Source organism: Artibeus jamaicensis, unplaced genomic scaffold, assembly GCF_021234435.1.
Source record: "Artibeus jamaicensis isolate MK-2021 breed Jamaican fruit bat unplaced genomic scaffold, CSHL_Jam_final contig_525, whole genome shotgun sequence".
In the NCBI taxonomy this organism is placed as follows: Eukaryota; Metazoa; Chordata; class Mammalia; order Chiroptera; family Phyllostomidae; genus Artibeus; species Artibeus jamaicensis.
In genome coordinates this window covers 6,473,420-6,498,292 of record NW_026521874.1, presented here as the reverse complement: position 1 = coordinate 6,498,292, position 24,873 = coordinate 6,473,420, and the positions used below count along the sequence as shown (strand labels likewise).

Here is a 24,873-nt window from a genome sequence, read left to right as displayed (position 1 = left end):
GCCCTGCCTTGTCCCTGAGGCACAGGCCCAGAGAGCAGCAGGGGCTCAGCCAAGGTCACCGAGTGGTGAAGTCACAGAGCCGTCCTCGGCCGTGGAGCCAGTCGGCAGCCTGCCCCCCACGCCTCTGCCAGGACACGGTGGGTGCCTCTGCGCCTCCGTTTTCCGACCCGGGTGGGGGAGGGCTGTGCCTCCCTGGGCCTCGATGTACTGGCCTTCCTGTGGCAGGCCCCAGCTGTGGGCACGCGGCAGCCCAGCGGCGGTACCGGAGACGGAGATGCTGACCTCAGCACCGTCAGTGGGCCCCTCGGGGGCTGGGCGTTTCTCTCTTCACTTCTTGGCCACCCCAGCAACCCCCTGAGGAGAGGGGGTCCCCACTTTGCAGGTTAGGGGAATGGAGGCACAGAGGGGCTGGGTCCGTGGTGGGGCTGTGGCGCCAGAGCCTGCAGGAAGGAGGAACCCCCCTGCTCCGGGGGTCAGCAGACTGGCCGCAGAAGTGGAGGGGGTGGGGGACCCGCCCTGCTCCCCCGTTTTAAACAAGGGATTGAGTCTCAGGTGGCGCGTGTGCCGCCTGAGTTCACACACCTGGGAAGGGGCCGAGGCCTCGCGGGCCTCGCTCTGAAGCCACACGTGGGACCTTGTGCCCTTCCACGGGGTCCAGTATGACCTCGGCTGTGTCCCCGCCCGAGGCAGGGCCCCTTGGGAGCTGCCACCTGCCACCACACAGCAGCAGGTGTGGGCTGCAGATTGGATGCAGGGAGGCTGCCGCGCACTGGCTGCAGGCCTTTGGGGCGGTCTGGCCTCTGCACCTCCATCCTCCCCCCTGGGGGGCGAGGCGGCAGTGCCCACCCCAGGGGTGGGGGAGCTTGTGGGGCCCGGACGACGTGCTGCTGGCGTCTTGCCCGTTCCAGCAGCGTCCGCCTCCCTCCTGGCCTCAGTTTCCCCAGCCAGGTAACATCTCGGGTGCCTCCCTGCCCTGCTGCTTCATTGTCTTACTGTTTTCCGACATCAGCAGCTTTAATTTTAAAGAATTACTCACCCTGTAGCCATTCTCTTGTTCAACCAAAGGTCACAGAGCACCCACCCGTGGGCCCTGGGACACGGCTACCCGCCCCCACCGCCACTCCCGGTGTCTGTCGCTGGGAGGGGGTGTCAGTGACAGGCCCGCAGGCCCTATTTTGCTGCTCTTCCATTTCCCAGTTCCTATTACCTGCCCACAAATTCAATTTTCAGAGGCCATTGTGCACCTCCAGAGCCTGCGATTATCCAGAAACCAGGAGCATGGGGGAGGGGCAGGAACGGAAGCGGTGTCTCAGTAGGGGGTGGGGGAGCTGCTGCCCCTGCCCTCAGCCCATCCTGGCCCCTCCCTTCTCATGATTAGCAGTGACGGGTACAGCTGCCAGGCCTCCAGGCTCCTGGGCAGAGGTGGGAGGCAGCCTCACCGAGGGGGGAGCTCGCCGCCTCCCCGCTTCCCATGCAGTTCGCTCAGCTCCTCGTTTGGCAAACATTGAGCTCCCACCAGGCACCAGGCGGTGTGCAAAGAGAGGGGACTCAGAGGGGATGGGACAGCGTCCCACACGCAGAGATGCCTGCCATGGGGAGCAGGGTAGAGGGTAGGGGTCCTCTTTTCCATGGCGGCCAGGGGAGTCCTCCAAGGGGCCGATGAGGTTTGAGTGAGTTGGGGCCTGGTGCCTCCAGACATGGAGGTGTTGAGGCTAGAGCTCACTGCACATGTCTGGAGGAGGGGCTGGCTCAAGGGAGATCGACAGAGGGCTTCAGATTTCTCTTGTATGTTCTAGAAGGGTCCCTCGGGCTTCTGTGTAGAGAATTAGAACGGGCGGTGGTGAGGGCAGGGGCAGCATCTCCCATGAGACGGGGCTGGTAGCTGTGGAGATGAGAAAAAAGGTCAGTGTCCCAGGCAGTTTGGGAAGAATGACATAAAAACTGGGCTTGAAAAGGCTGGGACATGTGCCCAGGACCACCTAGAAAAGACCCAAGATTCCCCGTCCCTGGGGCCAGCGCTGGGCTGGACTCCGAGGGCACCCAGGTGAGAGGGACAGCCTGGGGGCAGCCCCGAGGCCAGCGGGGCAGTGCTTCCATCCGGGAGACCTCACAGAGGAGGCACTGGAGCTGGGCAGCCAAGGGGATTGGAACCGCCTGCCCACAGCGGCCTTGGTTCAAGTCCAGGTCTGTCCGTGAGGGCGGCTGGCCATTCACGAGGGGTTAGGCGAGCAGACGGGACCGAGCAGGCCGGCCTCAAGCCCAGCTGCCCCACTTCGTATCTTTCCCGGACAGTCGGGGGACCAGCGCACCCTCTGCTGCCTCCTTTTGTCTCCCCGGCGTTCTTTGGCCAGCAATGGAGACTTGCTTGAAAATGGAAAGGCTGGGCTTTGGTGTGGCTGGGGTTCAAATCTTGGCTTCCTGTCTGTGGCACGTAATAGGTATGCAGTCAATAGTGTTAGGGGCCCAGAGGGCATGTATTTTGCTGAGCCCACCATGCCCTTCCATAGTTCATGCTGTGCGTCTCCTTGCCTTTTCCCTTTGCCTCATGGAGAACTCTGCATTCTTCAAAGCCCAGCTCAAATCGCCCATTCTCATTAGAACCACCTCTGGCTTGCTCCTCCCTCCAGGCTTCCTCTGGAATCCTTGAGCAACTATTCACCCAGTGTTTATTGAGCACCTACTGCACGCTAGCTGAGTACTAGAGGGTTAAGGGTCAGCGACTCCTTGTTGCCTCAGCCCTTGCCCTGGCCAGTCCGCCCACAGGAGGCAGGGCTGCCTCAACCCCTGAGCTGCTGGGGGAGGCCTCCCTCCCTCCCCTTCCAAATGGGATCCTTCCCTCCCTGGGAGGAGATGGGGGAAGGTGGCCCCCATGGCAAAGCTGAGACTCACCGGTCCTCTCTCTCTTCTCTCCCTTGGTTCCCCCCCCCCCGCCTTGCTTCCCCCTGGCCGCCTCCTCCCTCCTACCTCCCCTTCCACTCTTGGTCTTTCATCTTTTCTTATTGTTCGTGTGTCTCCTCTCTCTCACCACGTCCCATCTTCCTGTTCTTGTGTTTCCATCCTCCCGTGCCCCTCCCCGTTCTGCTCGCCCCTCTCCCCCTCCCTCCCCCCTCCCCGCCATCTCTCGCTTCCTGCCTCCAACCCTCTCGGCTGTTCTTTTCTCCTCTCTCGCCATCTGGGCTCCCACAGAGCCCCCAAAGAAAAAGCGGTCTGTGGTGTTGGACGGGATCCTGGAGCAGCTGGAAGACAGTGACAACGACAGTGAGGAGCAAACCCTTGAGCTGCGAGCTGGCACCGAGCGGGTACGTGACTCCAGGGCCCTGAGGACCAGGGACAGCCGCTCTTGCTCCCGCGCTCCCTGCCACGTGAGCGGGGCGCAGTGCCCATCGCGGTCCGAGGGCAGAGGGGACGGCAGCTCCGTCCCTGGCCCCGCCGTGTGCTGCTCTCACGAGAGTTCTCCAGCTCACTCCTCCTCCCCAAGGCCCTGAGACGGGACAGGGTCCCATCCTGCTGGCAGGAAGGTCAGGGCACAGGGGGGTCCTGGCTTTGCTCCAGGGCCCCAGCGCCTGGGAGTAAGAACCCAGCACCCCGGTGCCCCAGCCTGTGAGGCTTAAGGCAGCTCCTTGGAGTTGGGGTTCCACTCCACTGGGACCCCGGCCCTGCTGCGCAGCCTCCCTGGGCCGAGCCACCTCCCCACTGTCTGGTCCCGGCCTCTCGAGGCATTGGTGAGAGAGGGAACGGCACGGTGACCCATGGGAAGTGCCAGGCACAGGGTCGAGGGTGTGCAACGGCCTCCAGAAGCTTCCATTCTCACCTTCCCCTCCAGGGTTGCTGAGCTAGAGTCCTGCCTGCATTTGTCTGCTCACAGCTCAGGACTTGGCCTCAGTCCCGCCCCATCCTCGTCACGACACTACGAGCCCTGTTTCCGTCCCCCGGGTGTCCCCCGACCCTGCTGACCAGGGCTGGGGAGGCCTCTGAGCTGCCCAGGAAGCCCCGGCTCTGAGCCCAGACACCAGGCCTGCTGGTGGGGCCCAGCTGTGTCCCTGACGGTGGACACCCCGTGCTCACAGGCTGGGGGCCCTATGCAATTCATCCAGGTCCCCAGCCCCGGCGAGCAGTGTTCTCAGGCCAACCCCGGCCTGGGGTGCCCACGCATGCACCCCGACTCCCGCCTGGAGAGTGCATCGCGCCCGCGGGAGGGCTCGAGCCCCACGCACACTGGGGAGCAGCAGGCCCCAGTGACTGGGTCTGAACCGTAGCCGTCCGCGCCCAGCTGTGTGATGTCACACCCCCAAGGGCCCTTCTGACCCTCAGCGTCTGTTTCTCTAAAATGGGGGTCCTGCTGTACCTCCCTCGGAGGTGGGGGTTGGACTCAGTCGGTGCCCTCGGCCCTTGTGTTTACTCCTCGCTGGGGCCTGTGGGGGCTCCAAGCGAGGGTCCAAGAACCTTGTATCTTTTTGCCTAAAGCTTGGTCTGTGCATTTTGGGGGTTCAGTCTTCATCCAGCTGGCAGAGTGGCCCGGGAGCCCAGCCATGCCCCACACCCCGGCTGCCCTGCGAGGCTCAGCACCCCTGCCTCCTGTGCGCCCGGCGTCTCCCTGCAGGCCTCGCTCGTCGCTGGGAGCTCACAGAACTGACTGCAGAAACAATTGTGGAGCCGCAGGGTGTCCCGCAGACTCCAGGCGGCCACAGCTTCTGGGTGGTGGCTATGGTGGGGCGCGTATCGAACCACCTGGCCAGACCCTCGGGCTCCCAACGGGCGGGACAGAACCAGGAGGAGGCCGCGACCCAGGCAGGAGTGGAGCCGGCTCCCAGGAGAGGCGAGGTGGTGCCCCAGGACCATGGGCTTCGGCGGGGTCCCTTGCCCCTGCCAGGCCTGTGGGCCCAGGTGTTCAGGACGGGGCTTGAGTGGCAGGTGCGAAGCCAGGCTACTCCGTGCCAGGGCCACGCCTGGGTGCCTCGGCCATCTCCACCTGCTCTGAGCCCTGCCGGTCCCATTTCCCAGGCTCCCCTGCCAACAGTGCTTCCCGCCAGGCTTGGCCAGGGGAGCACCAACGGGCAGCTGGGGGCCAGGGCACCCAGCCCTCCGTTCTTCGTGGCTTCTCCACTGAGAGGCCAGCCCTGGATTCTAGCCCTACCGCCACCTCCCGGAGGCCATGCAGGCAGAGTGCTGTCTCCCCGGCACCCAGCCCTTGGCTCCTGCAGCTCCTCCGGACGAGGTCCGAGTCCCCTCCATGGAGCTGCCTGACAGGGACAGCGAGGACGTGGGGAGCCAGCAAGGCCTGCCCCCGGGGTGACTGGAGGGAGGCTTGGAGCTGGCCTCGTGGAGGGACAGAGGGAGTGGCGTTGGGAGACAGGAGCGCGGCTGGCTTGTGTGCATGGGGGTCCGGCAGCTGCAGAGCTTGGCGGTCTGCAGGGTGAGCCCCTGGGGCACAGGGAGAAGAGCCCTGACGGGTGGGAGGGGTTTGGGAATATGCAGGCTCAGGGGAGGAGCACGGGCAGCCGAGCCCTCGGGCCTGGTGGGTGGGACGCACAGGCCACCTGCAGGAGGGGCCAGTGGTCAGGCAGGAGGACAGAGGTGAGGGACAGGGAGGCGCGTTTCTCCCAGAGAGCTAGATGGGAGTCTCAGCTCCGCACCCAGTGCCCAGGTGACCTGCAGCCAGGGGCTCGGCGTCTCCTGTCTTCATTTCCCTGCCTTTAAAATGGGTGTAAGAGGAATTCTGCCTCCTACGACTGTTTTTAAGATTAAATAAAAGATTGTGGATGGAAGGCACTCAGCAGGCCGTTGTTTCATGCCTGCTGAACACCAAATAACACCATCGCAGTTAGTGTTGTTAACAGTTAACAGAGGGAGGAGCTGTCGGCGCTGCCCCCGGTGAGTGCCGAGGAAGTCAGACCCCAGCTCAGGTCCAGCAGGCCTGCAGGGAGGGCCACATCAGGGCAGATAGCACGGGGAGCCACCAGGAGGAGGTTGTGGTGGGAAGGAAGGAGTCCACGAACCCAGGAAGGTGGCCTGCCGTCCGGGGAGGAGCGGCGCCCTCTGGCCACCAGCCCCAGAGCAGGCTGGGCAGGCACACGGTTCACCCAGTCCGTCCTTATGCAGAGTCAGGGACAGGCCCCAGGGGCCAGTGGTTGCTGTGTTTGTTCCCAACCCCTTTCATCTGCGGCCCTGCAGGGCGGGGGGGATGGGCACTGGCAATGTACCTGAAAGTCAGGTTCTGGGTCCTCGTCAGCATCCCACCAGCAAAGGCCCACGGCCATGGGGTGATGCCTGGGTGTGCTGGGGAGGCCTGCCTCCTTCCTCCTGGGAAATGCAAGCTGGCTTCCTCCGGCCGGCTTGCACACAGGGCAGGGGCGCAAGCGAAGGCACCTTGTGGCTTTTCAGAAAGGCTAGGCCGAACGGGCACAGCCGAATGCTAATCCTCACCCCATCTATTCACCCACCCATCCGTCAGACGCGTAGTTGGCGCCCTGGGGGAGAGGCACTGTTGGACACCTGGGAAACCAGGGCAGAAACGCTGGGGCCGCCCTCAGGCCCGTCTCCCAACAGGGCGACCCACGCGCCAGGTGGGAGACAGCTTCCGGCGGCCTTGGCCTCGGTGCTCCCTCGGGTCCTCTCCCCGCCTCCTCGGGCCCTTTTGTCTTGTGGCCTGGCCAGCCCTCGCAGCGCCCGCCTGTGCTCCGCCGCGTCCAGGAAGGGATTAGTGCGAGCCGAGCACGCAGGCTTTGGTGAACAGAGCCGAGTTTGGTTTCAACATCTAATTCAATTTGTTCTGCCGAGATTGAAATATGAAATGGTTGCCAGTCAAACGTTCAAAGGACGGCAAGCGCCTGCTGAAATTTGAATTTTAATGAAAATGACTTTAACCCTTTGGTGCACCTTGCAGGAAGGAAACACTCCTGCGTTCTGCGGAGCCGCCTCTCGGGTTGTCCCCTCCGCCCGCTCCTCCCCTGCCGAGTTCACTAGTAACACGGCCGGTCTGTCCAGCAGCAGTAGCGCCGAAAGACCAAGGGATACTTGCTTAATGACAACTTCTTCTCCCCTATTGCCCCGGCTGTGGGAAAACAGGCATCTCCTGCTCTGGACGACTTTGACAAGCCCCGTGCAGACCAGCCCAGGCCCCGCTAGATGCCCTCGGCACACCCGACCTCCTCCTCGGCCCCTGTCCCAGTTGCGAGTGTGTGTCTGTGTTGTGGCTCCACGTCAGTCCTCCCCGGGGACTGTAAACCCCGGGAGAGCAGAGGTGCGCAGAGCCCCTCACCCCCGCCTGGCGGGGCTGAAGGAGGGGAGAGCGCCCCTCTCCGTCCTCCCAGCAGCTGTGGGGGGTGATGTGGGAATATAGACGTCCGTGGAAGCTCAGAGAGGCAGGAGACCCTCCCCAGGTGACACCGCACACAGCTCTCCTGCTGCCAGGGCCGCACATGGTGCGGTTTCCGTCAACCTCCGGGTGAGTGTTACGGCTGAGTGTGCGGTGGCTGTGGCATCCTAGGGCACCAAGGCGAGGAGTGAGGGTGGTAGGGTGGCCCTGGGACTCCCCTGAGGACACTCAGCTCCCAGGGGCTGAGCCCTTGGCCTCATCCTCGAGGACTCGCAGAGCCAGGCAGCCCCAGGAGAACCGAAGACACCTCGGTGCGTGCGCGCATCCTCCAGACGTTCGTCCCTCCTGCCCTGGGTGCGAGGGAGGCAGCGAGCAGATGTCGCCGAGGCTGTGTTCTCCACGGGGTGCCCGGAGGTGCTGGCCCCCCGAGGGGCCAAAGGCACAGTGGGAAGTCATCGGCTTTTCTTCAGGAAATCTAGGGAGCAGCGTGGGAAACTGAGTCCTGAGTAGGCAGAGCCGGGAAATCCAGCTTGAAGTTCACAGATTTCCAGTTCATTTTGAAGCCATTTCTAGATGGTTCCAAACTCTTTTGGCCATAGGACCCTTTTTTCCAAACCAAAGTCTTATGCAGAACCTAACACAGACCACAGATAAAGCAGAACTGCTGTTCTAAGTCAGGGCCCAAGGACCAGCCCCCACACATTCAACCTCCCCCTCAGCAGCCGAGAGCTTGGAAAACCGTTGAGTTAAGCGGCCTCACGAGGCGTGGATGACTTTCTGCGGCCCGCAGAGAGACTGGTTTCAATTTTTAATTTGTGGGTTTATTTGCACGTGTGTGTTACAAGTACCCAGCTCATCAAACCTGTGATTTTGCCAGGCTCTAAGAAGGAGATAAAAAATACAGTGAATTAGTATCAAGAAAATCATTAAGAACATAAACGTAGTAAGTGGTGAGGCAAGTGCTGGAGGAGTCTAAGCCCGGGGTCGGCAGCCTGGCTCGTGGGCCAGATCCAGCTGCCGCCGGTCTGTGTCCACACAGCTTTATCAGTGCACACCCAGGCCCTCTGGCTTCCTTCTCAGTCGGGGCGGCCTGCCCGTTGCAGCAAGAGGCCGTCCGGCCTGCAGAGCCTGGAATATTTACCAACTGACCGCCCACATCAAGTTTGCCATGGGACCTGAAGCCAGCCGCTCTGATTTCCCACCTCAGAAGTCAGACCAGAGAGGGTGAGCGGCTCCTACAAGGTCACACCGGCAGAACTGCCCGTCCTGTGCTCTTCCCGCTCCGCCCCGGAGCCAGCCGCTTGCCCTCTGAGGGCCTGTCCTCCTTCCCCTGTGAACTGAGCACCAGCAGTCCCAACTCCCTGGGGATGTGAGGGCTGAATGGGGACACCGTGAGGCTGTACCAGCACTCACTGTTGTTACCCCCTCCCCCAACTTCAAGGAGTATCCCCTGAAAGCCCAGGGGAGGCCACAGTGCTCAAGCAGCTTGGGGCTGCGGCTCAGCAGCAGAATTAAAGGGGCCCTGCAATCCAATTAGAGCGTCGCCAGAAGCCAGGGCTGCGTCCCCTCCAGCTCCCTTAATAAACCCCACTTCCCCTTAATTGCGGCTTTCATGAAAACGACCCACTGGGGCCGCAGCGCCCCGTCCTTGGGCGTGGGCCAGCAGCCAGCATTTTTCTGTTGTGCAGATTTCCGGGTGGCAGCTGCTCCCGTCCTCCCTTCTCCTGGTCCCCAAAAAGATTCCAGGCGATGCTGCTGCCACCTCATGTGCCTGCTAGTCACCCTGCAGGCTGCCGAGCGCTCGGTTGAGTCTCAGCTGAGTCACAAGGCAGACACTGTCACCCTCACTGCACAGGTGAGGGGGCAGCCTGCAAACGTGCACTGAGCCCCAAGGCTAAGGTTCCGGGAAGGTGGCGGCCCAGGCCAGGCCCCTCCCCCGCGGCTGGTCCCGGTCCACACTCCGACCAGGCCCAGAGAGGCTGAGATGGGGCCGAGTGGGTTGGGTCCAGAGCCCATGGTCCCCCACTTCCAGTATTTCTGCTTGTGGGTTCCGCGGCCCAGCCCTCGTAGGGCAAGCATCCCACCACAACAGCGTTGAGCCCACACTTTGTGGGCCCCCAAAAGCAAGCCAGCTTCTTCCTCTGCGCTCAGCGGACGAACAGCAGCTGGCCCCCGAGGCCAGGGACAGCCGGCCAGGGCGGGCTCTCGGAGGCAACGCTTCTGCCGCTGGGACAGACCCACCGTCCCGGTTTAGATGAGGGTGATGTCTCTTGTGACCATCAGTAGGTGGGCAGGGACACAGCGCCCTCTGAGCTGCCTCGTCCGCGAGGACACGGCCTGGACAGCCTCACATCCCTTCTGTCCGCAGCCTGGGAGGTCACATGGTTAAACGTGCCTTAGAGAGATGCTGGGAGACAGTGTCCCTCCCTCCCGGGAGCATGTCTGCAACATGAAGGTCCCCATCCCGGTGGGGCCTTCCCGGGTCGTTTTCTAGGTGGCCGTGACTGCGCCTGGTTTCTGCCTTTGCAGCTGAATTAGAACTTGAGCCCGTGAGCTTTGCTCAAAGAGCTGAAGGTCCACAGTCGCAGGCCCAAGCTGTAGTTGTCTGTGGAAACCCGAGAGACATGTAGGTCTTGTTGCTTTCACAGGAAGATGTGTCTGCTACCTGCCCCGTTGGCCAAAGCAGGTCCTGGGCCCCCCCAGAAGGTGGGAGTGAGGGTGGGGGAGGTGAAGAATGGGTCCCACACACACAGGAGGCACCTGCTGAGCATTTGCTGGAGCCCACGTCTTCCATAGAGAACCAGGACATTCAGAGACTCTACTAACAAAACGAGGAAAATTCTAGGCATGCGAGTGGCCCCAGGTGGCACACATCGAGTCCCCAGGTGTGAGCGGGCCATCACTTAAGTCCCTCCCGCCAGAAGGTTCTGTGCTTGTCCCCTGCCTCCTTTAAAAGGTGGCCGGGTTCTCCCACAGCCAGACCCACTGGTGTGGGTTCCCGAGGCTGTCTGCTCAAACCCCGTTCTCCCTGGGAAACGCCAGGCTTTAGAAACCAGCGTTGGGGGTTTAGCCACGTTTCTCTGCAGTGGGGTTCCTCTCTGATCCCCGAGCCTCTCCTGCTCCCACCTGGGGCACACTCATTTCTGGCAGTGGGGGCGGAGGGGTTAGGGGAGGCGGCTAAAAAGTAACTTCTCTTTCTCCTTCTAAAAACCCAAACTTGAACTCTCTGGTGTCTGAAAAGCCGCCCCAACTTCTCCACCTCCCTCCTGTTCGGCGTGTAGGAGATCCATCTAGAATATACTCGTTTCCACCCCACTCAGCGTTTTCTCTGAGTTGACTGGCAGCTGTTTACTTGTGCATCTTGTTTGGGGGGTCTCAGCTTCTGGAGCAAAAGCCACTGGACCCTCGAGGCAGGGTGCTTTCTGGAAACCTGAGTCCTTGGGGGGGGAAGAGGTGAAGCTCTGCCCTTTCACTCAGAAGCGCAGGCTCAAATCTGCACCTGCTTCCTCTGAAGACGCAGGGACTAGACCGTCCCTCCCTGGGGAAGGGTTGCGGATGCCGAGGCCCAGCCCAGGGCCCGGGCTGAGTCTAACTGAGCGCTAGCCTGCGCCAGGTGCGGGGTGGGGAGCTGGGGTGCAGGCCCAGGTCCCGTGGAGCACTGACCCCAGCACCCGGGACAGAACTGTCACCCACCCAGCCTTGGAAGCCCGGCAGGCCCCTGCCAGCCCCCACCACCACTGAGGGTGGACCGCTGGCAGCCAGGGGCGGCCCCCAGGGGGCTGTGACCCGGCTGGGGGCTCCGCTGCGCGACCGGGCTGCTCAGGGAACCGCGTCCTCTCAGCAGCCTCCTCCCTGAGGCGGGAGTCATGTGGCAACGGAGTGAGGTTTCAGTGCATCCACTCATGAATATCAATCAGGCCTGGTGATTCACAGTAAGTGGGATCCAGACTGACTAATAAGCAAGGCTTTCACCCCAAACTGGGTCTGGGGACAGAGAGTGGCAGTGGTGTGCGGCGGTGGGCAGGTGTGGGCAGATGTGACCGGAATTGGGAAGCCCAACAGCTGAGCTGCAGATGGCAGAGTGGTCCTGAGGGGCCACCAGACAGCCTGGGGAGCAGGGGGCCCCTCACAGGCAGCAGGGGGTGGGGGGCTGGAGCAGGCTCTGGCCCCCAGGACCTCTATCGGTTCCCCTCCACCCTCTTTCTCTGGGTTCCGACCACAGGTGTGGGGGCCAGCCAGACACCCCGGGAAAGATGGGTTACCTGGGGCAGACCCGTATCACCAAGCAAGGAAGACGTGGTCCCAAGGTCAAGGGTGGAGGCCAGGCCCATTCTGAGTACTTCTCATGGTGCTGAGCGTGAGTCCTCCCTGGGGTCAGGGTACCCAAATTAAGGGCAGCTGGGTGGGAATGAGCCAGGCTGGTGGTCTGACATTCCAGCCCTGTCCCCTCCGAGTTCTGTGACTTTTGGATCAAGTCACCTGGCCTTCTGTGCCTTGGTCTCCTCTTGGTAAAATGGCAGTGACAGGGACACCCACTGCGCGGGCGGGGGTGTGACTCGGGCGGGACAGTGCACGTCTCTGTGCCTGCCCCACCTGGGCACAGGGCCCCGGGCACACCGTGGGCACCGGGTGAGGGCCGCCCCCTCCTTCCCTCGGCGCCCCCATTCCGGTCTTGGTTCATCCGCTATCCCGGTAAGCGGCCATCATCATCACTTCCTCACCGTGGATTAGCCCCTCTAGTCCACTGCCTCTCAAGATGGGCGCCATTATTGCATCTTCCACGAGAAAGCGGAAACCCGGGAGGTCGGGTGCCCGGCCCAAAGTCCCCACCGCTCTGGGGTTAGAGCAGCCTGAGGTCTGTGCTTCCCACCGCCCCCCTAGCTGTGGTGCTGGGCCTGCCTGGTCTGCCTCTGCCTTGGTCTTTGAAATGTGGAGACGCAGCCCTGCCCCTTGAGGAAGCGTCGGCGAGGCGCTGAGATGCCTCAGGGCTGGGCCTGCAGTGAGAGAGCCCGGCCAGCTCGCCAAGTGCATCTTTGACAGATTTTCAGGGCGGGGCCGAGTCCTGATGACTCCGTCTTTCTCTGAGATCCTGGTTCTAGGCCCTTGGAATTCAATGACAAAGTCAAGTCCAGTGACCAGTCACTGAGGTAGCCCTGTGACCCGTGGACACTGCTGTTTTCCCTGCAGTTTGCATTTGAGGAAACTGAAGCTCGGGGCTGGACCCGAGAGGCCTCCCCAGAACCCCCAGCTCCGCAGAGGCTGGCAAGGTGGTCCTGCGGGTCCTGACTTTCACCCTCAAGCCCCAGTCCACCTGCCGAGGCCGTGGCAGCTGAGCACTTACTAGAACCTCCCTCTGGCGGGGCCCTGGGGTCCATGGGGAAGGAGGCAGACCAAGACCCCTGAGGCGGGGGCATGTCCTGGGGGCACAGGAGCCCGGACACGAGCCTCTGCGGTCATCTGTACCCGACACAGCCGCCCCTCTGCTGGTCCCGACGGCAGCCAGGGCGTGTAGGCCGTGCCCATGCTGGCGCGGTCCTGGCACAGAGTGAGCAGTACCCGGTGGTTCAAAAGCCACAGCCTTTGGGGCCCAGGGAGGTGAGGAAGTCATCTGCCCTCGTCACACACAAGCCTGTGCCCATAGGTGACGAATGTGACATCACATCAGGCAGAGAGGAAGGGCTGGAAGGTAGAGCAAGGAGGGGGCCACCTGCTGAGGACACAGCACACACACTGCCCGTGTCACTGGGCCCTTTCGGGGAGGAAGTGAGGTGTGGCCGGCCGGGCACTCGAGCGCAGTGCCTGCACCTAGTAAGTGCTCAGTGAACAGGCTGTGGCAGTGACTGTCTTTGTCCTGTGCGTTGCTGTCCCCAGCCCCATCGATCCCTGAGCAGATGCCAGGTCAGCTCCAGATTCCCCAGCCTAAACTGCAAAGGCAGGCAATACTCACGAGGGGCCTTGGGGAATAGAGGAGCCGACTTGCAGCTGCTGCTCATTTTTATTTGCATCTCAAGTGGGTGTCCTGGGTGCTTGCCTCCCGTCCGTCCAAGGGCTCCCAGTCCCCTCTGCCCGCCCGTGGGGTGGTGGGGCTTGGCCATTGGAGCTCAGGAGGCCCAGCCCACCACCTCCCGGGAGACACTGGGTAGTTTCTCATTTTCCCCTTGAGCAGTTTCACAGCCGAGTTAAACCTGCGGTGGCAGCAGAGGCTCGCTGGGATGGAGGCCCAGCCCCGGGGAAGGAGGTGGGTGAGGGAATAAATACGCCCCAGGCTGGGTGCTGCTCCCACCCACAGCCAACTACCAGGAAGTGCCCCAGGGAGAACGTGACTTAGAGGCCAGCCCGCCCCTCCCCCGACCCACCCTGAGTGGTCACCTCCTGCATGTTTTCCTGCACAGAGAGTCCGCTTTGCAACAAACTGTACAAAGGGACCCTGGTCCAGCCGCTTATCCTTTAAAGCAGAGGCTTGCCCCCTAAACCCAGGGGAGGTTCATCTCCCTAAAGTGTGGCTTAGCCGCAGGAGTCTTCTGTGTGGGACACTCATGGGGCCCGCCGGAGTCGGGTCCTGTCTTGTGTATGAGCTGCTGGGTCAGAGGCGGAAATGCTCCTGCTGAGCCCCCGCTGAGCCCGGGGTATTACTGATGCCTGTGCACAGCCCTGTGAGAGGGGCTTCTCTGCCCATTTCCCAGATGTAGGGACGGGCTCAGGGATGTGCCCGCTTGGCCAGGGCTACACAGCTCAGAAATGGCAGACCCAGGCTCCAGGGCCCGGGGTCTGTCTGACTCCACAGCCAGTGCCCGTTGCAGGAAATAACCCTGATGGTGGGGGCAGCGAGGAGAAAGGCCCCTCTGCACACACCCGTCATGTGGGAACCCGTCTCCTGCTTGGGCTCCAGGCAATGCCAGGCAGCATCCCTCTCCTTCTGTGGCTTGTTTCCAATCAGCATGAGCAGCTGGACCGAGATCCTCTCACCCAGGGTGGCCAGGCCCACAGGCAGGACCTTGGGAGCAGATACGAGGAGGGGTCACCCAACTGGGGCTGTGCTGAGTCCAGCTTCACGGGACCAAAGCCCACTGCATCCTCACCTTTGTCCCACAACCTCCAGTCTCCTGACCATTCTCAGAATCCCCCAAGCCGACCCTCAGGGCTTTGCCTGCAGGTCCCTCTGCTGAGTTCGCCCTTCTTGTTTTCACCAGGCCTCTGCTCCCGTGTGGGTTCACCCAGGAGGCCTCATTCCCAGGGTCTTCAAAGTCGATACTCATTTTCTTAGCAGTTGCCACCTTCTGACATGCTTCCTGTTTATTTGTTTATTGTTTCTTCCTCCTCCCTCCCCCAACTAGAATGTTCCAGGAGGGCAGGTGTGTTACCTTGGTCACTGCTGAGTCCTCAGAGCCCAGAACAGCATCTGGGGCAAAGGCATGTAGGTACTGAGTGAAGGAATCTGTTAGGAAGTTAGAGAGTTAGGTTCTCCCTCCTGTGGTCAGAACAGACCTGCCAATGAGAAGACAGGCCCAGGGCAGGTACTGAGGCCGGGTGATCAGTCCTCTGCATAAACGCTCCGTTGCACCTTGCATTGGTGGCCGGCCACAGGAAAGTCTCCTCCACGAAGGAGGGACGGTGACTCTTAGCAAGCTGCTGCTTTCCCGAAAGATTATAGGAAGTGGGAAACTTGGGTTGGCCCACGCAGCTCGCAGCCCGAGGCAGGGCCCAGCCGCTCCCTGTGCCCCCGTGGGGCGGCCGGGGTCCTGGGGTTTGCCGGCAGACGGCGGGCGGACGTGTGCGTCTGGACTTCGTTAGAATGCAGCCGTTAGCTCGCCTCCTTCTCTCTGATGGCTGCCAGTGATTGACACTTACAAATTACCCAGCCGAAAGTGTCGAGTCTTTGACCCCTGAGCAACATCTTTGGCAAGCCTGAGATTTGCCAGCATTTTGTCATCTAATTACTACAAATCCCCTGAAAATTCACTGGCTGGTGAATTTTTAATGCGGGGCAATTTCAATGTGATGCATTGCCCAGATGGGTTCCTGCTTTTCTCGTTTCTCCTCTCCCTCCCTTTTCATTCTCTTTCTCTCTCCATCCCTCTTTGCTTAACTTTAATCATCTCAAACTTTTGAATGAGCCTGTGGCAGAGGCCCCGCCCTGAACATCTGGGCGGAGCAGCTGGCGGGTGTGGGGTCTTCGCGTCTGAGCCTTCCCGGGCTGTGCTCTGTGGAAATGTGCCTGGGGACAGTCACCAGGAAAACGTCTCACTGCTGCCTCCCAGACAGTCTGCAGGTCCACCTGCGCCCCCAGGGGTCCCCCAGCCAGCGCAGCAGACCTGGCAGGGCCGAAACACCAGCCTCCTCTGCAGCACACCTTAGCGAGTGGTGGGCCGGTGGCTGTTGGTGAGGTGGGTGATTTTCACACTGTATCTTGGGCAAAGCGAGGGTTTCACCACAGTTTTGTTACGTTTACCTTGTTCTTTAGGTTGTGGGATAATGCTGCGTACCAGGCCGGGGAGTGATGGCCGCCTTTGGCGGAACAGCCTGAGAGACTGTACTGTCCACCCCTCTGACTGGACAACCTCCTGCCTCTTCAGACCCCCAGGGGGGAAGCCAGACTTTCTCCATCCAAACACCACGCTGACCTGCTTGTGCTGCAGGATGAACTTGGAACTTGGGCCCATCGTGGGAGCAAGTCCTGTCTGCCAAGCAGGAGTGAAGAGGGGCTGGGGACCGAGAAATCTAGCTCACATTTTCGCGTGGTTTTCAAGGACTTATTTTTCACCTCACCGTTGATATGTGTATCGGATTCTTATTTCTAAATACAGAAACAAGGCGCCTTTTAAACTCTATCCCCACAGCACCCTTCTGTGGGGCGCTTTCCTCACTGACAACACAGGACGAGACCCGCAGTCACAGCCGTGTGCTCGCTGTTGACCTCCGCCAGCCCCTTCCGCCCCCACCCCGTCCCCCTATTCAGGGAAGCAAGGTTGTGCTTTTCAGCCCCGTTTCTGGTTACATATGTACACGGCTGATAAAATATTCCACTTCACCCCTTCTCCCCCTGGGACCTGCCGTCTTACGGGGAAAGGGTTTGTATGACAGCGACCGGGACAACCGTGTCGCCTGAAAACCACGGTGTCAGGGAGGGGCCACGGTGTCTCCAGCTCTTCTTTATTCAGATTCCCTCTTCTGGTTCTGATAACGGCATTGCTGGCGAGAGGCGGCCGGGGCCACCTCCGTGGGCTCCAGGCGCAGCCCCAGTGCCTTGAGAAGGGAGATGCTATCAAGGTTCGCAGTGTTTGCTGCCTGGCGACACCCACGTGCCCCGGACTTCACCTGGGGTCACCCAGACAGGCAGAGAGGCCAGCTCTGCCCCTCTGCAGAGGGGGTAGTAGGTGCCAAATGCTTGAGCCCACCGTCCTTGGACACCCACAGAAGTTGGGGCCCGAGTCAAATCTGGTGGAGGGCGGCACTAGAGAAGCAAACTGGCCTGTGAATGCAGCTGTCAGAGAAGGGGCGGGGCATTGCCCGTGGCGAGGGGCGTTGCACGTGACGAGGGGCGTTGCACGTGGCGAGGTGGTGCACGTGGCGGGGTGGTGCACGTGGCGGGGGCGTTGCACGTGACGAGGGGCGTTGCACGTGGCGGGGTGGTGCACGTGGTGAGGGGCGTTGCACGTGGCAGGGCGTTGCACGTGGCGAGGAACGTTGCACGTGACGAGGGGCGTTGCACGTGGCGGGGGGCGTGGCCCGGGCTCTGAGGTTGTCCTGGGAGGAAGGAGATAAACAGTTGTCTGGGGCTCCACCCACGAGACTCCAGACGAGGCCTCTGAAGACGCTGATTCCTGCTTCTCTCTCCACTCACTTGCTCCTCGGGGCTCCCTTCACATGAAACTGATGTTCTTCAAATCCAGAATATTCCAGAGGCAGCGGGGGTGGAGGAGGCATCCTTAAGCTTCTTTCTAACCCCCCTGTACACAAAGCAACAGCTGGCTTGGCTCCGAGTTCCCAGGAGCAGGGACTTTGCACTCAGGGTTCCGAGTGCCTCCCCTGCTGTGGCTCCTCTGAAGGACCCGACTTGGCCATGGACCCAGCTCAGAGCTGGGCGCTGAGGGCCAGGGCCACAGACCCTGTGCTGGGAAGAGTTTCGAGTAGGGCTGGGGCTCTTCAGACAAGAATGGGTTGAATAAGCTTCACATGGGAAGTTCGGCCTCTTCGGAGGTCGGGAATCAGTGGGGTTCAGGTAGGAAGGCAACAAGCATTTAATAAGCACCCAGGAGGTGCTAGGCACCAGAGTGGCAAGGATAAGATTCACCACTGGCCTTGGAGGGTTCAAGTTTAGTAGACATGACCTTTGCATGGGAATGACCTTTCAGAAAGAGGAACATGAAGGTGGGAGCCTGCTGGGGCGAAGAAGGGACAACCACAGCGGCCTTTGTGGGCCAGTAACCGCGTGTGTACCGAGACCCCCGCCAGCCAGACTGGGCGGTTTTCAGGCGGAGCCTTTTCCGAACAAAGGTGCACATGTGCTTTACAGCCAGGCCCCTGCGCGCACAAGCTAGCAGCGCTCGGGCCCATGTGGAAAGGACCGCACAAAAGAGAAGCTCGAATGATTAATTCTGTTCTCTCTCTGCTGCTGCCGCTCTCTCCAGCCCCGTGGTCCTTAGGACTGAGAAATGATGCAAACAGGCAGGTGGGGAATAGGAATGTGTCTTTATTTTTACTATGCGTCAACATTCCTCAGCTTTTTTCTTCTGGTTTTGTTTCAATTTGGAGTGTGTGTGTGTGTGTGTGTATGTTTGTGTGTACACGCAAGCATTTTTCTCCTGGCGAGAATGCTGTTAGAACCATAAAAGTTCTGGGCTTGTTTGTGCTGTTGTCCCTACTTGACAATATCTGCCACCAGTTCTGAGACTAGGGACATTTTTTTCCTCCTCTTTTCTCGTATTCATTCATTCATTCAACAAATATTTATTGACGGCCTGGCACTGCCCTTGGCATGGGAACACATAGCTAAGACAGAAAGTTTTACCTCCTTAGGTCTCATGGGAAAAGAGACACTCACCCAGGAACAAATAAATATATAATTTCACACAGGGATGAGGGCTAGACAGAGCAAAGGAGTGGTCCAGAAAGGCTGCTCAGAGGAAGTGACATTTAAGCCAAGACTTGGAGACTGAAAAAAGCCACCTGTGCCTGTCGAAAACTGCAGTGGACACCTCGGGCAGAGAGATGAGCAAGTTCAAAGGAAGCAGGGAGGCACTGTGCTTGAGGACTTACAGGGGCCAGGGTTCCCTGACCCCAGTGGGTGCTGTGAAGGGGAGACTCCAGGGATATCTAGTCACACAGAAGCCACTGTGGAGGGCTCGCCGTCAACAGGAAAGAGGTGATGCAGCAGTGAAGGGGGGAGGCAGGTGGAAAGAGGATGTGGCAGAAGCTGTGGGACAACCAATTGTTTCCATTTGCCTTCACCTGCACTGCCCGCCCGGCAGCTGGAGGTGTCTGAGTCACAGCCAACAGACCTCAGCAAAAAAAACTGCTAGAAGCTTTCCAGGAAAGTTTTTTGTTTCCCTGATTTAAAGAAAAAATCGCAGGCACTCTTCCTACCGTATTTCCTTTTGCTCTTAACTTGGCTGTGATGCCTGGAGCCGCAGCAGCCATTTTGCAGTCTAGAGGGGAAAGCCAAGAATCGCCAAGACAGATGGGCCACTTAACGCCAGCCACCCATCTGCAGCCTTTTCGTTATATGAAAAGAATGGCCCCCATCTATTGAAGATACAGTTAGTTGGTTTTACTGTTATTTGTCTAAAGCATTCCTGGGCTGGTACAGGGAGTGAGGGAGTGGGGTTGGGGAGAGGTGAATAACAATGTAGGTGAATCCGAGTTCAAAAGCAGCAGCCTGGACATGCTAGAATGGAGCACCAGGCCTGGAAGAGTCTTCTTTGATGGCAAAATGAGCCTGCTGTTTACTTGAATATCTCTGCTTCAAGTTCTATGTTTATTGGAAAGGGTTAAGGGAAAGTGCGTTGAGACAGACAGGGTCCTTAGTGCACCTGCAAGCAAGTTTGGTGGGCAGACTCCTCCGCTTGAGAAAGACTGCTTTCTGGGGCTCATTGGTGTGTCTGTTGAACCTGGGTGGGGGGAGGGCCAAAGGTGATGGAGAAAAGGAAATATTTGTTTCTGCATAAGCTCCGAAGAAGCCCTCCCCCAGCCCTGGATTCCCAGGGTTTGAGGCACATCATGACAATAAATGTGTGAAATAGGAAAGGAAAATTATAAACATGGACGAATTACTTACCCAATGAGAGCACAAGGGAAAAAGAACATTTATCCGGTGGTGTGTGTTTTCTCCAGAGGCCTGAGTCAGTTCTCGTGAAGCAGAGGTCTGCACTGAAATAGAAATCGTGGTATAGCCACCAGCGCTGGGCTGCCTGGAGCGTGGTCGAAAGCAGGCATCCCAGGGGGCGGAGGAACGCGGGAGTCCCGGTTCCAGGGTGCCAGCAGCAGGGCAGTGCCGATCCTGCCCCCTCGATCTAGTTAGTCCCAAGGTCTCAGAGAAGGACCTGGAGAAGCTCCACGCCCCGGGGGAGGGCCCCGACGCTGCAGCTCTCTGCCAGAGACTGTGGCGTGTTGACATTCACTCAACAAACCCCTGGCGAAGACCTACTGTGTCCAGACTGTCCCGCATGCTGAATCATCTAAGCCCAAAGGATTATGGACCTGGAAGACGGATGTCACGGTAGCTGTGAGAACTTAGAATCAGCAATGTTCTCGCTGCCGCGTTCTCTCGCTGGAAGCAGTGACAGCTGTCTCTCAACCAGGACATGATTAACTTACGCCTAGAAAACTCCAGACTTGGCATGAATGCCGAAGATGAAACTATTGTCAGTGTTAGAATAAAGTAGTTTGGAGGAAGTGCCTCAAGACTTGGGTGTTACTGAAGATACAGACTTACAGGGGAGAAGCTAAGAGATCTGCAGAGGCCCCGAGTGACCGGGAGTTGGTTCCGTTTTCTGCTCTGGGCCACACGAGGCAAGCTGTTCCTTTCTCCAGCTGCAGAGAGACAGCCACGCAGCCCTCTAACTTCCCTTTTCTCACCTGCATAAAGTATATGTATTGACCCATTTGCCATGAAAAATTGGATTTGTGGTGTAAGGTGAAAGTTGAAAGGGATAAAATAAGACCATAGACACCAGAAGGTCTGTGTGAGAATGTGCAGAGCAGCTTGGTTTGCAAGAGCTAACGGCTGGCAGCCAAGGGTGCATTGGCGGGAGGCTGGGTCGGCGACAGCGGCTCGTTTGCCTGGCTGATCGCGGGGCGGGGCGGCGGCGGGAAAGAAACAGCCGCTGCGCAAAGAGCGAGGACGACTCTCCCTGAGCCCGCTCACCGAGCGAGGGAAGCTGGGTGCAAAATCGGGTGGGGCTGCGCTGGTCCGAAGTTCAAGAAGAGGCTAAAGGAAAAGATGGTGACTGGAGTCGGAACAGCGGTCGCCCTGGGGGACAGGGCAGTGATGGAGGAACTCAAGGTGGCCTGCCCGTGGGCTGGAAACCTTCCCTCACTCCCTCCGGGTGGTGGTCCCATGGTGTTTGCACGGGTAAGAATTCGCTGGAAGGTGCTCTCCGTGTTGTTCCCAGATGACAGACACGTCCTGTGCCTTCTGTCACAGCCACGCACGTTTCCGTAGACTGACCGACCGTTCTCAAACTTCTAAGTCTCAGGAACCCCGTTACACTCCTAAAATAGTGAGGACCTCCTAAAGCTATCTATTGATATTTATTGTTTAGAAATGAAAACTGAGACACTTAAAATGGTAATACTAAACTCAATTACATAGTCACATATTTTGTGGAAAGCTGATCGTTTCCGAAAACTATAATCAATTTAGTGAGAGGAGTGGCATTGTGTGACATCTTTGCAAATTTCTGTAACGCCTGGCTTCACAGAAAACACCCAGCTGCTCACCCCTGCTCCTGCATTCAGTCTGATGCGATGCTTTTGGGTTGGGGTGTGTGAAGAGAACCTGGTAGCACAAAGATGCAGTGTGGAGCAGGGAGGGCCCCGCATGCCCCCTGGAGGGCACCGGGGACCCTGGCAACCTCAGATCACTGCCTAAGAGGGTGCGAGGACTGGCCGCCCCGTAGTACAGGAGCAGAGCTTTGCAGGAGGCAGAGAGCCCACTGCGAAGCCTCTGAACCTCCTAACTCTCCTGGCTTTACGACCACTCCGAGTGTCTGATGAAAGCTAAGGATCTTTGCCAGGAAAGAAAACCCCTTTTAGTGGCTGGAAAGCAGGGTGAGTGGGCATAATTTTGGGGACTTCAACAGCCCCTGGAGGCCCATCGCTGACCTCAAAGTAACAGCCGTCAGTTGGGGGAGGGGAAGGACCGCAGGAGGTGAAGGATGCAGACCAGTTGGTTTGCCTCAAACAGCCCAGCGGCTTCCAGGCCCTGAACAAGAACACCGCCCCCTCTAACCTGTTCTGTGCAAACTCACCTCCAGAGCTAATAATATTAATAATAACAACTTCTGCTTGTGAGAGTGTTTACGCTATGCCAGACACCGTCAGGTTTACACGTGTTCTCTAAGTTACTCCTCATGAGAGCCCTTGTTGCTGTTCTTATCCCTGTGTTATAGAAGGGGAAACCGGGACCCAGAGAGGCAAAGTCACTCGTCCAAGTTCACACAGTACAGCCAGGATTGGGCTAGGTGAGTCTGGCAACCATACCTACACTCGGATCTCAGTGCTGGTGGCTTTACAACAGCTGGTGTGTGTGTGTGTGTGTGTGTGTGTGTGTGCGTGTTTAGTGTCAAGCAGGGGAATCTATTTTCCCAAATAACTCACACTATGTGAAAAGTGCTAGGTGTGGGGAGCGTGTACCCCAACGCCCCCCCCAGACCAGAGATAGCCCACCAGAGTCATAGGGCTCCCCAGTACAGAACTGGACAACTCTTTAAAAAAGTAGATGATGTTTACTAACCACTTTCTATATGCATGGCACTGGTCAAGCATGTTTGCTAATTTATTTAATTTTCCCCATAATAGATAATCCATAGCTGTGGCCTTTTAAAGATGAGGAAACAGGTTCAGAGAGGTTAGGCAACTTGCCTAAGGCCACACAGCAAGTGGCCGTGCTGAATGAAGAGCTCAGCAATTCCTGTGTCACCGTGGGAAGGGGGAGGGGAGCGGTCAGTACATTTCTACAATCAGTGTTTGCATGGAAAAGTCTGAAAAAACAGACACCAAACCCTTAACAGTGGTTGTCTGAAGGCTGAGAAAACAGATGGACCTTCCTTGGCTAAACCTTTTCTTGTGTTTGTTTGAAATTTTAAATCAGATACATAAAACGGTGTTTTAAAAAGTCAGTAACGCTCATCTCGCCTCCCTGGGGAGCAGGCCCTGAGTGCGTGGCTGTGTGTGTGTGTGTGTGTGTGATGGGGAGAGAAAGTTCCCAAAAGCCGAAAGCTGGGTGGGTCGCTGCCCAGGTCCTGGGCACCGTGAGACTGGACTGCGAGGTGGTGCTGGGCGCTCACAGGTGACCCTCGACCATGCTGTCCTCGTCCCCTGAAGTCCTCCAGGCATGCACCCACATGTGGGTGGACACTCAGGTCCCCCTGGAAAACACCGCAGGTGCCACAAGCCACTGGAACCCCCTGGAGCCGTGGGCCTGGCCCTGGGGGTGCCCACAGTCGCCCCACGAGTGTGAACGCCACCCCCCACGCCGTCCCCTGGCGCTCACAAGACAGGAGATTCTCATTTTCACCCGGCACACAGCCTGTCTGTCGGAGAGCTAGGAGCCTCCTTCTATTTTTTTCCTGAATGATAATTTCCCCCCCTCTTTTTGTAGCTAAAAATCACCCAGGCTTGTCCAGACGAGAGGGCAGAAAATTATGCCGTGAAAGAGAAGGGAAGATAATTTCTCTGGGTCACAGACATTCTCGCTTGTCATCCGTCTGCAGGAGACGTGCAGAGGGAGGGAGAGCTGCTGAGACGCGAGGCCCAGGAATGAAAATGAAGGCTGGCCCAAATCCATCACTGTCCTCCTCGGCACTCGGTGGGGCGGGGGGTGGCGTGGGGCCGACCCTGGAGGGGAGGGCTGAGGGGGCACAGGGGGGCTTTGGGTTCTGCTCAGGGGCTGGAAAAAGAGGAAGGCGGCAGAGGGCGGGAGGGAGACTAACCCAGCGGCCCCAGCTGGAAAGAAAGGCCCGAGTCCTGCCGCGGGCCTCAGCTTCCTGCACCCCTCCCGCAGACAGGAGGTACCACATGGGAACATTCTGGAACATCTGGACCATGAAAACATGAACTAAGCAAGCTGACGGCACTGTGTTCCCCAAAGGCAGATGCAGCCTGTAGGCTGAGGTAGAGGTGGGCAATGCCAGCCCGGTCTGGGCCTCACTTTTCCCATCTGTAAACTGGGGGGAATAACACGACCTATCTTGAAGGGCTGTTGTCAGGACAGGGGGGAATTATGCATAATGTTTCTGGCATGTTGTAGTCGCACAATTGTAATAATAGAAACAATAGAACATTACGAGGGCGCTACCTATAGTCACCCGTGTTAACAATGAGTAATGCCTCTGAGTCTCATTGCTCTCTCTCTCTCAAAAAAAAAATCCCATAAGAGCTCAGAGAGGCACAGTGTAGAAAAACACAAAATCGACGGTCTGACAAACTGGTTTGTGTCCCAGGTCTCACTCTGTGGCCCTGAGCAAGTCATTTTCCCTCCACGGGCCTCAGCTTTCCCATCTGCAAAGAGTGGGCCATGATGCCTCACAGGGCGGCTGGGAAGACTATACAATTACTCCGTGGGACCTGCCTCGTACAGTGATGATCTGCCCCTCCTCCCCATCATGAGAAAAGCCCTCCCTAGAGCCCCAGTTGGGGATTCTCTGCCCCCTGAGTGAAGGCAGGAAAGGAAGACTGGGAGGGGCCAGCAGCCTCTGGCCCGCTGGCTGGTTTTGTGCATCCTTTTCAGATTGAAGATACACCCACATTCCTTGGTCCATCTGATGCAGGGTGGGCGAGCTCTTCCTCTAAATGGCTAGATGGTGAACATTGTCAGTTTTGCAGGCAAAACAGGCAGGAACAACATGTAACAAAGGGTATATCTGCATCCTCCTAACATTTATTTACAAAAACAAGCTGGAGGCCAGATTTGGCCACAGACCAGTCTGTCTATAGTTAGTGTCGTTGCCCTGGCCAAATCGCAGAGCCGTGGCACGAGAAATCCACCCAGACCAGAGCGTTGTCAGGCTACAGCAGGCAAGCCCTACGTGGAATCAGTTCCCTAGTCCAGCGCCTGAGGCCAGATCTGACGTCTCCTATGACCGATGCTGGACCTGCTCTTTCGAGTCCCAGCCTCTGCGATTCCCTCCCCCACACTTTACTTCCATGCCGGGCTCCTTAGCAACTCGTCCTTTCAGGTTTTCCCTGGTAGGAAGTCTTCCCTGGCCGGTCAGCTTGGCTACCACACTGAGTTGGGATCTTTGAAGAACTACCACAGAGCGTTCTCAAGCAAGATGGCAAATAGGTAGCATGCATTATGAACCCTCCGTTTCTGCACCACGGCAGACATTAGTAATCAA

At 58.7% G+C, this 24,873-nt stretch overlaps 1 protein-coding gene across 7 annotated transcripts in view; it reads left to right on the top strand.

The window, feature by feature from the left end:
• The window catches only part of RBM19 (RNA binding motif protein 19), a 163,469-nt gene that overhangs the window by 90,146 nt on the left and 48,450 nt on the right, over positions 1-24,873 (top strand). For 3 of the 7 annotated variants that reach the window (XM_037156142.2, XM_053669768.1, XM_053669766.1), the window contains exon 24: positions 3,187-3,299. In XM_037156142.2, the coding sequence (XP_037012037.2) occupies positions 3,187-3,299 (113 nt within the window). Of the gene's footprint in view, positions 1-3,186; positions 3,300-3,823; positions 5,376-15,776; positions 16,830-21,924; positions 22,012-23,247; positions 23,337-24,873 lie in introns of those variants that run through there. The other 4 variants (XM_053669767.1, XM_053669765.1, XM_053669769.1 and 1 more) reach the window with 4 other exon arrangements.